The 12,309-nt window shown below is 45.6% G+C and overlaps 1 protein-coding gene across 1 annotated transcript in view; it reads right to left on the reverse strand.

The window, feature by feature from the left end:
- neurl1aa (neuralized E3 ubiquitin protein ligase 1Aa) overlaps positions 1-12,309 on the reverse strand; it is a 59,833-nt gene that overhangs the window by 19,817 nt on the left and 27,707 nt on the right. Inside the window, exon 4 of the mRNA XM_049567404.1 lies at positions 38-766. Coding sequence (XP_049423361.1) covers positions 38-766 — 729 coding nt within the window. The remainder of the gene's footprint in view (positions 1-37; positions 767-12,309) is intronic.

Genomic DNA, 12,309 nt, shown 5'->3' on the forward strand with positions numbered 1-12,309 from the left:
ACGGTATCTAATGTCACTTCATGTGGTGTTTACTTACCCAGAATCCTCAGTTGAGTCACAGCCCCATGGAGACCAAAGAACATCCAGAGTGGGCGGGAGTTGTCCACACACACCTGCATCCCCACGTTAGTGCCGTTGTGGCTGAGGATGACCTCTCCTTCCTGGTTGACCAAGAAGCCCAGGATGTCGCTGCTCTGGAGAGGCGTCGGCACCCGACACACCGCCCAAAACTCCTTCCTGTCCACCAGAGCCTCTGGGTTGTAGGGCAGGTCACTGGGGCGCAGCACCGCTGGGTCACAGGACGTCACACCGTAGGACAATGAGCCCGAGCGTGCTGGGCTGGACTTGGTGACTTTGATGAAGACAGTCTCTCCAGTGCGCAGGGGCCGGTTGGTAAAGACCAGAGTGCGTTCCTCTCGTGCATGCTCAGATCTTGCCACTGTCTGCTCGTCCAGCGTCTTGATGTGGGCGCCACGCAGCTGGTGGAAGTGGAGGTCGCTCTCCAGGGCGGATGGCAGTAGGGAGGACTGCTGGGAGTTGATGGAGTTCTGGGGAATGGGGCAGGTGGAGGATGAGGAGGCTGAGGCCAGGTGAAGGGTGTGGCGGTGGGAGTGATTGTGGACGTTACGTCCGTCCTCCTGCTGCAGGTTGAGGTCACACAGGCTGACGGACAGACGGGAGTCGTCAGCTTCACGCCGGAGAGAGGAGGAGCGTACTGTGGTGAAGGAGCGTGGGCGCAGGCAGTCAGGAGGAACAATCTCGCTGTCTGGAAAGAGGGGAGAGAAAAGGGAGTGGGATTGAGACGGAGAGAGAAAAGCGGTTAATAGCGGCCTTTCTGTGTTTTGCTTTGATTAGCAATTTGCCCGAGGCCTGTGGCGATGAAGTTTGCAGTCAGCTGAATCCCAATTGTGAGCATAGAGTTCTGAGAAGAGCTGAATCTGCAGCTAGTCTGACAACAAGATAATGATAAAAAAGAGAGAGCAATTTAACTTCAGTTGCACAAGTTGAATGCAGTGTAGGGTAGCTGTAATTACTCAACGCTGCTGCAAATGAGAGTGTCAGGAAGTGTGTTTAAAGATAACGAAATTAAAGAAAGTAGTCGGTTGCTCCTATATCTGCGCAGAGCGGAATCATCTACAGTAGTTTGAGGCAGGAAAATGCTGTATGGTGTCAATAAGCAAAGAGCAAATTACTTTCCTAAAACAGAATGTAATACAGGCGTGGATGTGGATGTGAGTGTGAGGGTGTGTTTGTTGCATTCCTTGCGATCCATAGTACAGTATCACTTTAGAGCAAGCCATTAATATCAGCCAATACATGTCTCTGATAGCAACAGTGGTCACATGCACTCACATACACACACAAATGACTCCACCTCGGATAAGCTGCCCTCAGGTCAGCTTACAGTCTCATCCTACGCCTCGACACGGCGGCTGAAAATAACACCTCCAAACGTGCTCTCCCTCTCCAGCTCGCCTCCTCCCTCGGGGCCTGGTGGCAGGGGTAAAATTAGCCTGTCGTCCTGAGAGAGACCCCGCTTACTCTGAGTTTGAGTGGGAGTGATGTATGCACATGTGTGTTTGTAGGGCTGTCAGACAGAAGAAACAAGAGACGGAGAAGAGAGAGGCGATGACCTCTTCTCCCCCCCCCCACACAGGAGGTTATGAAGATAATGAAAGACCTCCCCTCAGCCAAAGCAAGAGGTGGAGGAGAGCCATTGAGACAAAAAAAGGGAGGCCTGGGGGGAGAACTGAGGATAAAAGACAACGAGCGGCTGCTGACTGTCTCTGGAGAGTCTCTCCAGTCCTGGTCAGCTCTGGGCCCCTCTATCTGACCGGGACCTGAGAGCCTGACTCAAGATAAACCTCTCAGCCTCAATTACCCGGGCTGTGGGACCACCGCTGACTGTAAGCTGGAGCAGTGAAAACAGAGCAGCCAAGCCTCTTATGATGCCCTCCCACAGCTGAAAGGGACACAAGCCAAAGGAAGATAGATTTGTGACAGCCCTAAAGAAAGCCAACATTATACCGGCTGAAACAGGAACAGTTTGACCCAGCTCCATAATCACTCCACAATCCAAGATCCAACTCCACATCATAACTAAAACCACATCTCTTAAAGCTAGGGTAGGCAACTTTTAGGCAAGTTTTTGTTAGTATTATGTTATCTTGTGGACTTCGTTTTGAGGTTTTCTGTTTGTGCTCTTCTCCATGTTCTTGGTGTCATTCCCTGCTCCGGTTCCTGCCTGTTGACTTGTGCTCTGTTTGGATTTTTAACCTGAGTTCATCGTATTATTCCAGTTGGTTTTGGTTCTTCTATCATTTGCACCTTCTGTTACCTGCCATGTCTGTATGGTTTTCATCAGCCTAATTAAACAACACTTTTTGTTTAACCTCAAACCTGCCTGCTGCTCTGCATTTGGGTCCTTCCTGAGCTGGTACTTGACACAATCACAAATAAATGAAATGCTGATTCAAAGACGGAGAATCCTGCAGAGAAAGTTGCCCTTGCAGAACTGGCAACAACTCCCTACACAGCAAAGCAACCCCAAAAAAGGAAGATAAAGGAAAATAAAATGTGTCAGCATCAGCGACGCATTTCAGAGATAGAAAGAAAATGTTGCTAATAGTTTAGCATGCTAACCAGAGCTAAAGGCTGCGGTTTCAAGTTCCTCCTGGGGATGCAGTCAAAAGTAGTGCGGAGTGATGGTGAAGGGATGGCTAACGTTAGCTTGCTAATTCTTCTTAACTTGTTGTCTGGTAAACAGAGAGAGAGCAGGGCAAAGAGGGGCTGGGTGCATGCGCTGTGAGCAACTCTATAATGAAGTAAGATATCATTAATCAGTGTATGGGAAACACTAGGTTACTGTATAAAGCGTGTGCATGTGCCTTTGGTTGTCTGGTGGAAGGGGCTTAGGGACAGAAAGGGGTGAGCTGCAGGAGGAGGGCGCATTTTCAATTTCTGCTGCTTCATTTATTTGCCTTTTCCAGATTTTAGCCTACCTTATCTTTAAACTAAGAGTACAGGTCCCTTAGTGATCAAAGACAGGGGCTGACATCAAGTGTCACGCTGCAAATTTGTTAAACTGAACCTGAGACGACAGCGATGTCCTCAGTGTCTGCTCCCCTTCCACGAACGTGTCTGATTTCCTGCATCATCATTGAAATGCTGTCTGATGAGTCCTTGTACACCATAAAGCTGTGATGCTATCACCGCTCCCTCAAAGTCATTTTAGACATCAATTAATGTTAGTTGCTAACCCAGAGCACGGCGCCTTGTGATTAATGTTTAATAGAACTAAGGCCCTGTAATTGTGCTAATTGATTTTTCACAGAGGCATAAAATGGAGAGGACAGTGCCTTTGGTGCGCGGGGCAGCTCCCAGAGACTGCTAATCAACCATTAAACACCTCTCTGCTCAGATGTGCAGCAGTTAACTCTGGGTCCCAGAGGCTAGCTGAAGATGACTAGCATGCCAGCTCGGATTTCATCTACTATTTCCTCTGCTATCAATCCCCCGATGGACTGTCAGCCTCCATGAAAACCCCTCGCCTGAACTTAAGAGGACAGGCTGTGGAAATGAACGGAGCCTGACGACGTATGGCTGTTAAGTTGTAATTAAACAGCTCAATCTGCCATGTAGTCTATTTCCTGATTTTATGCCATTTCTTCAGACAGAGAGCCATTTGCTGAAGGGAGGCCTTTAATGAAAAAGAGAAACCTTAATGTGGCTCTCGAATGATTAGGGAAGGCCTCTCCTTTGGCCATAGATGGAGGAACAGTCATGCTAACTGTTCAACCACAAATTGTGATGCCAAGCCGGCGGCGGTGCGAGTTATTGGGGATTTGAATGACATCATCAAACTAAATTGTATCTGTGTGTGTCTTCCAGAGCCGGCCATTTCTCCGCTGCCCATCACTCCATCCTAAATTGGATTACGATGGGACAGACTTTGTTGCAAGACCTCCGGGACACGGGGAGGACTGGAGCTGCTGAGAGGATGATGACATGTCTTGGGGGATAACAGTGGATAGGAGAGAGAACACAGAGGAGAGGTAAAGCCAGAAAGGGAGGGATGCTGGTGTGTGACAATGCCGGATTTATGTTGAAAGGAGTCAGTGGAGGCATCCAAACAGCCGCAAATCATCTCACTCTCTCTCTATGTGTGTGTCACTCCGACTCTAACTCAAACGCAGAATGTGTGAACACAAACTCGCGCACACAGTAAATTGATTCCTTCATAAAAAAAAATATATATATCTGTCTTTTATCAGCTATTTTCAAAAAAGCTTCTCTGAGGGTTTATGTTCCTTTTTTATCCTCTCTCCCTTCTCCTCTTCCTCACTCCCTATTCAAAGAGTAGTCATTTCAAACCCATATTGGCCTGTGCACCATGTATTCTTCCTTTTGCTTCTTTAGTCATCAAAGGCTGGTGAGATGGAGGCACTGTATGTACCCCTAATGCTTGTTGTTAGGGTGGAGGACAGAGAGAGGAATGAAAGGACTGTAGGGACATTTACCATGCATTTGAAAAAGTTTGTGTGTGCGTGTGTGTGTGTGTTTGTGCACTCTGTATCCGTTTGTGACCTCACCAGCTGCTGCCCGCTAATCATGGTGCACCTGCGTTTTTAGCTGATACAATCCCTTTGTCCTATTGGTCCCTTTCAAATCCACCACTCACAGATGTTCTCTCCCATTGGCTGAGGCCAGAATTTTGCACTTTGAAAGCAGCATTAAACAGTGTGCGTGTGTGTGCGCGTGTGTGTGTTCACTCCTCTCTCATGTAGGAGGACATTGTAATGGGGCCATGGAAGATGCAGCTGCTGACACTGTGAGCCTGGAGGGGTTGGGGAAGGGAGGGGGGGGGGTGGATTCATCACCTGATTCTTCACTTCTGATTGAATTTCAAACCAAATGTAGCACCTGTTGGGCTCAATCACTAATTAATTCATGCAGGGGAGCGTGAGAGTTATGGGTCAGCTCTTTCATTGGACTATTTAAAAACTGAAACCCATTTGGATTGCCTTTCTTTCTCCCTCTTCCTCCTTTGAGCATTTTTTGATGAGAATAATAAAGCACCTGTTGGGCTAATCCATGGCAAATACACGGACAAGGGAGGGAGAATGGCGGCGTGTCTGTTTTGGCCCGCACAGGCATTGGCTCGCACTGTAAATGTTTTTGATTAGGGAATAGCCGCAAAGCAGGTTAGCTAATGCTGTGCATAGGGAGGTGGATAGAGGCAGAGGCTGGCTTAGTGGCTTTGCTAGCCTGAGCAGACGGAACGTGCAAGGGGCTTGAGCCAGGGTTGGAGAGGGAGGGAGGGGGGGGGGGGGGGGGATTTACTCTGTCTCACGCACACAGTCTATCTCACAAGGCTTATCTTTATCCATAGTCTCTGGAGGGTTTCATCTGATGTCGGAAAAGGTGAAGGGAGAGCTGCAAACAGGAAGAGAAAATGAAAAGGGAGAGGAGGACAGAAGGTGTAAAGGGAAGTGTTTGGATCAGCTGAGAAGGCAGAGGGTAGAGATGTTGCAATGAGCAGATAGAGCCCTGAGTCAGGGAGACAGCACAGTTTCTTTGAGGGGGAAAGAGGCAGCGTATAGCTCAGTGACCAACCAGGGATTAAGAGACGCAAACTGACCGACCAAGCAAGTGAGAGGCTGAGATATAAACCTGCAAAGAGAGAAGGGGGGGGGGGGGTAGTATAAAAACGAGATGGAGTCAGAGGGGTCTTTGTGCTAGATGTTTGGGATGTTCTTTATTCCCTGGCGTTGGCCCAATCCCCAGTCCCTGATCGGGCTGGGCAGCTTTGAACCCGGGGCTTTTGGAAAGAGCAGCAGGCTCCCGGGGCGACACATGGCCATAACAAAGAGCCAGGCAAAACGCCCGGTAAGTCACAAAAGCCCTGTCCCTTAGGTCATCGGCAGAATTCAGCATGTGCCACTCCTACTCTGCCAATCAGCATGCCAGGATCTCGGCGTTAATAACCTCCATCATAAGGTTCTTACATTAAAGCCCCCCTGTTTTATTCCTGTGCTCGAGCACAGAGGAGGGCTGATATGAGGTTAATTATTTATTACTGGGAGAAGTCTGACACCCTCAGCACATGCACGTCCAGCCCCTTCTATCATTTATATTAATAGAAAACTAGTTCAACTGTTAAAGCTGCACTGTTTCCCATTTTTTTATTTCCATAACGGATCCAGTGTCTTCGTGCACTGCAAAAGCTGTCACTTGCAGCCAAAAACACAACTCCAAATAAGTACTAATGTTGCTCTGTGTCTGCTGATGTGCAATGCTATGTCAACCTTATAAGGATATAATATGTCAGCATTATGTTTGCAGCTTGTTATGCTGCACCAAAGTGGCCGAAAATGAATAAATAAAATAAAAAACAAAGGAGCTATATGCGACATTCAGAGCATAATGATACAGAGTCGGGATTTCCTACACACAACATGGAGGTGGCTGAGCCGGCGGCTAGCAGCTAATGATGCTAACAGCATGAACAGCGCTAACAATGGCAACAGTGCTGACAGAGCTAACGGTGTTAACAAGGCTCTCGAAAATCAAGCCCATGGCTAGAGGCTTTGGCCACAGGCCATTTCAGAGAGAGGGCATTCCTACTGGCTCGCAAATGCAGATGTGCAGACAGCACATGGTGAAAGCCCGATTTAATGGTGGAGAATCCTGCAGAAAAAGTTGCAATTACAGCACTGGCAACAACTGCCAACACTGCGAAGCAACCCAGCTCTTCAAAGAGACAGTTTAAAAGAGGGTCTGTCAGTAAAAGAAATAAAACGTGTCAGTATCAGTGAAGTGTTTAAGAGATAGAGTGAAAATTTTGCTCATAGTTTAGCCTTCTGCTAACTGCTCTCAGCTGTGGCTTCAAGTTCATGTATCACAGACCATCTCGCTAGGAGGAGAGTAGGCAGCAACGCTGGAGACAGACCCCCAGAACAGCAACCCAATCTAGCGAGCCCTGGGGGACCGGACCGTCCCGACTCCCCACCCGATCAGCAAACTTTCTAATCGTGCAGTTATACAAGTTTGACCCAGCTTGCTGTGACACTCTGCACTGGGGGTTTCTTGTCTCTTGTCTCATCTGTGGTCTGATAAACAGAGAGATAGAGAGAGAGAGAGAGAGAGAGAGAGAGAGAGAGAGAAGCAAATGCACTGTGGGTAACTCCATAATGAAATAAGATTAACTTAATAAATGTATGGGAAACACAGGGTTACTGTGTGCTCGTCTGGTGGGAGGGGCTTAGGACAGGAGGGGGAGAGCTGCCTTTTCCAGAACTGCCTACACTGGAGTTAAACAAGCCAAGACTTTAGACACATTATCCAGATTAAGGCTGCTACTAAGGATTATTTTCATTATGGATAAATCTGAAGATTATGTTCTTAATGAATTGATTATGAAATGTAAAAAGTGCAATGGCAGTGTCTTTAATTTGCTTACTTGCCTTACAGTCTAAAAGGGTCACACTGAGAAGCGGACACCAGGAAATGTTTGGCTTTTATGCTTGAAAATGAATGAAACGATAAATTGATAATCAAAATAGTTATACATTTTATGTCAATTGACTGATCGTTTGACTAATCACTGCAAATCTGATTGAAATATTTTTATTTCGAGGTAAAAACAAAGGTGAGAATTACATATTATCATCATAAAATCTTATTAATATTACAGCCGGCATGGTGGTGTAGTTTGTAGCACTGTCGCCTCACAGCAAGGGGGTTCCTGGTTCGATCCGGGGTGTGGGAGCCCTTCTGTGGTGAATCTGCATGTTCTCCCTGTGTCAGTGTGGGTTTTCTCCGCGTACTCCGGCTTCCTCCCACAGTCCAAAGACATGCAGGTTAATTGGTGACTCTAAATTGTCCATAGGCGTGAATGGTTGTCTGTCTCTATGTGTCAGCCCTGTGATAGTCTGGCGACCTGTCCAGGGTGTACCCTACCTCTCACCCAATGTCAGCTGGGATAGGCTCCAGCCCCCCTGTGACCCTCAAGAGATTAAGTGGTTAGAAAATGTATGGATTAATATTACACATATGATAACATCATGAAAATAACTACTTAAACCATTTCTGTTTCTGTCCATACTCACTTTGTCTCCCTCCTCCTACGCCATTTGGTTGCCTTTTCACTATCCATTAAACATAAAAATTGGTATTTTTTTTTTTTTTGTTAAGATATTTTTTGGGGGAATTTTTCCCTTAATTTGACATATACAGTACAGTGTGAAAAGGGGAGAGAGAGAGGGATGACATGCAGCTAGTGGGGGCCATAAAAATTGCCATTTTTTGCAAGATTTTGGACAGTTATTGTTACAAACTCTCACACCAACTCCCTGCACTCATATTTTGAGCGTAATTAATTTGCCAAAAATGAGAAAAAATGCACAATTAACCCAGTTAAAGATGAATTTGACTGATAGCACGATTATTATTATTTCAAATATTCTACAGATGTCTCAATAATATTGTTATTGTGAACTCTTTTGGCCACGATAATAGCATAGTAAAAATCTGATATCGTGCCAGCCCTAGTCTGTAACAATCAGGAGGTCAAAGTAAAACCAGGGAGTCGGCCTGTAACCTGGGATGACTTTTTAAAACAGAGAGCCTAGGTAATAATTTCATTGTTCAGCCTTGTTTTCTTTTGGCTTACCTCAGGGTTTGTTTAAAACACGTACGTTCATCTGCATGCTCAGGTTTCTTGTCCCATCAGACCTCTTTTTATTGTTGTTGCAGAATTCACAGAACTCAGTACTTCACTTGGTGAGTACAGTGTTTTTATTAACGACCAGGACTATGAAAATATGACCCAAGTGGAATTATCCTTTAAATAGGAGCATAATCACAGCACATGACTAACATGGCTGCCTCATTTTGAGTTGTATATGCAATCAGGAATGCTGACAGTCATCCATTTGCTTAAACTGTGTCCTGAAGGAACACTCATAAACCATGAGACAGCTGTTGTCACTCTGTCTCGGTCCAGACGTTTATAAGCAGGGAACAATGAATATATAATTGATTCCCCTGGCGCTAATTTACAGGGAGAGCAGCATTCAATGGCTGCATGTTTCAGAGGAGCTTCACTGAACATCACAGTTTGAAATCTTGGTAAAATAACTTCTTTTGAGCGGAGGAAACACACGTAGAGTTGAGGAAAAACAGGAAACTCACAGCATAAATCCAGCCTTTAGTTTACCCCCATTAAGAATTATCTGTTGAATTTCTCCCTGCTGATAAAGTTCAAAATAGAATTATTTCTTCTGATCTGTTTCTTTGAAGGGGGATTTACTGAACTGGAGTACGGCCATTTAAAATCCTAAATGCCAAATCATACAAATACCGTTTACTCTTTGTTGCCTTTTGAGCCTTCTGACCAACATCCATCATGAATAATATGAAGCGAACTGAAGCCAAGATATACACAGTTGCTAAGTTTGCTTTGCTTGATGCCTAGAGGTCTTTTCAACACTGAACTACATTTCCTAAATGAGTACAAGGAAAAGTCGGATTTACACCATCTTTTCAGCTTTGTGTATTTTTCTTGGAGGGTCTGTGCGAAGCGTCAGGATTTGTAAAGTGCTGCTATTAACCGGGAGGCTGCGTCCTGCCAAGCCAAACACCAGTGCCAGTCAAATGTGCGCAATAATCAAATCATCATTTCACTGAAAGTAATCGGTTTCTCCCAGAAGTTTGGGAGCCCTGGTGTGTCTATCTCTCTGAGCTGGATAACACAACATGTTCCTAATAGACTTCTGTTATTCCAGATGACTTCATGATAGCAGAGCGGATCCAGAGAATAGTACAGAGAGAGAGCCAAAGCACAGCCAGCGATCCATAGCACAGTCCCTGAGAAAACCCTGCTATAGTTTTTAATTATAAAAGTCTAAAATCCAGTAACATTTAAAAAGTATTTGTTTCTCTGAACACTTTGGGACTTTCATAATTAGGGTGGGGTTTGAAATTTCTCTCATCTTTGCTAAGTTCTTTTAATTGTCATTAGATATTCTGTAAGTTTTTCATGGTAATTAGTCTCTGCTGTTGTGGCCGTGGGCTAAAGAAAACAGTTTCAACTGACGTGGGAAGGGAAGAGCAAACCACATTATATCACTTATGAAGGTTGGGCTAATCCACTCACACACTCCTGCTCTCTCAACCTACTTCTATTTCACTTTGCAGCAACAAGCTACGGCTAACATCACATTTACATGTGAGCCAACACCAGACTAACTGGTTTAATCCAAAAATTTCATATGTCATTAATACGTTAATAGGATAATGCTCTACAGCCGGTTCTGATTGAGTTGCTAGTCATGCATAATAATCAAGACTGAGAGGGTTTGTAAAGAGGCTGTTGTAATATCACTTGCTACAAGAAGCTCCATGTATATAACAGTATTTGAATTTCCCTTTCATTCCTTTGCTTTTGTGCTGAGTATTGTTAAACTGGATTTGCTGGCTCCGGGCTCCAACACATTCAGTGTTAAATGCTGCTTGACAAGGCCTGCGTTTTATTTTGACACCCAGACAAATCGTGCTTGATCGCTATTTCCTACACCTGTAAGATCAGTACGGGGGTAACCAGTCTGAGCACGTGCAGGTGTGGAAACCGCTCGTCGGGCGAACCAGGAAAGCAACACTGGAACACATGAGGGATGTCATTTCTATCAGAGATGGCATCCTTCATTTTAGCCTTGCCAACGCTGACATGTTGTGAAAGGTTCAAACAGGACGACCCTGCCTCACGAGCTGACGCGCTGTCAGAGATAAGCTAGCTCTTCTGACACGTCTTGTGAAAGACGTAAACAAAGCGTCGGGGCCTGCCGCGCCTTCATCCATCAAGCCTTCACACATTGTTTTTCTCTCGCTGAAGCACTTCAGTTTCCAGGGTTAGTTTTCCTTTCACCTAGCCCTGTCATCATCACACAAAAGCACACTTCTACAATCAAATGAAGATTCGTCCTGCAAAATAAACACTGCACAGTTACATAGAAGAGATGAGGACATTGTGGTATCTTAAATGCAGGGATACATGGGAAGAGAGCTGCTGACGCTGTTTTGCGTCTCACAAACCTGCATCATATTTTCTGGCTCATTTTGTGAAATTTTAAAAATGCTCCCTCGTTACTGCAACAGCTCTGCCAATCATCGGGAGTGACAGCAAACATTGTTGCTTCCTGATGGTGCAATGGGATCTCATTCTCCTGTCAAGAGCTACCGTGTAATTCAATCCATCACCTGAGCACAATCTCTCATAACACCGCAGACGTCAGAAGCTCTCCGGTATTCCCACCGCAGAGTGTAAATGCAGCTTTCCTGATGAACTACAGAGATAGCCTCTCTTCCACGACACTAGGTTTTGTATGAAGTAAATTAACTGCTTTGCTTCTTTGGAGTGACAGCAAGATTGGTAAACCCCTTCTCTGAATCAGCCTGGTTGAAAGGTGTTAGCAGCCTCAAGGCTTTGCAATCAGACTTTATTCTCTTGTCCTTCAGGGAAGTCCCACAGGGCCCCTCTTGATTAAAGCTCCACTGTGACTGACTCATACAATCTGAGTCCTGCTGGCTTCATAACAGCTGGAATTACTCAGTAACTCAGCCTCCTTCCCGGTGTCAAGTAAAGTTCTGCTGTGTGCATGTGTGTGTGTATGTGTGTGTACATTTGAGAGTGACAGCTAACCTTAGGAACTGGGACACGGGTATATATTAAACAACCTTTTCTCGCTTGTTGGATTTCAAGCCTATGGGGACGGCTTCAGTCTGCCCCAAAGATTATCCTGCCAAACCTCTGCAATATTGTATTTGCCCAGTTCAAGGCTGGGTGCAGTCAATCACCCGCTACCTCAGGCATCTAGGCAGAGACGTCACCGCATGTGACACCTTTTCTTTGTGGCAGAAGCACAATAACGTGGATGTGCTCAAGTATACTCGCCCACATGCATTTGTTTATGGAGTCACTGTCAATGCCACATCATTTTTTTTTTCCCCTGTGTGAGCTTCATTAGCAATTTGGAAGGTGGGAGGAGAAACTTGTGAATTGCTGTCATCATGCTTACAGAGGTGTGAAACCACAAAATCATCCCTGCCTCTCTTGTTCCTGTCATGTAAGATGTATCCCCCCTGTGAATCCTTTGGGGAGGATTATCACATGATATGGCTCCTATTTCAAACTTTCTACATCAAAGCCGCTCCAAATGTCGCCCTGGGGTCATCCTTCGCTCTTCTACTTCTGCTTTGACCTCAGAGCAGCCTCAGGATGCTGAACAGATGATAGATCTCAAGACATAA

This window comes from Epinephelus fuscoguttatus, linkage group LG3, assembly GCF_011397635.1.
Source record: "Epinephelus fuscoguttatus linkage group LG3, E.fuscoguttatus.final_Chr_v1".
Lineage (NCBI taxonomy): Eukaryota > Metazoa > Chordata > Actinopteri > Perciformes > Serranidae > Epinephelus > Epinephelus fuscoguttatus.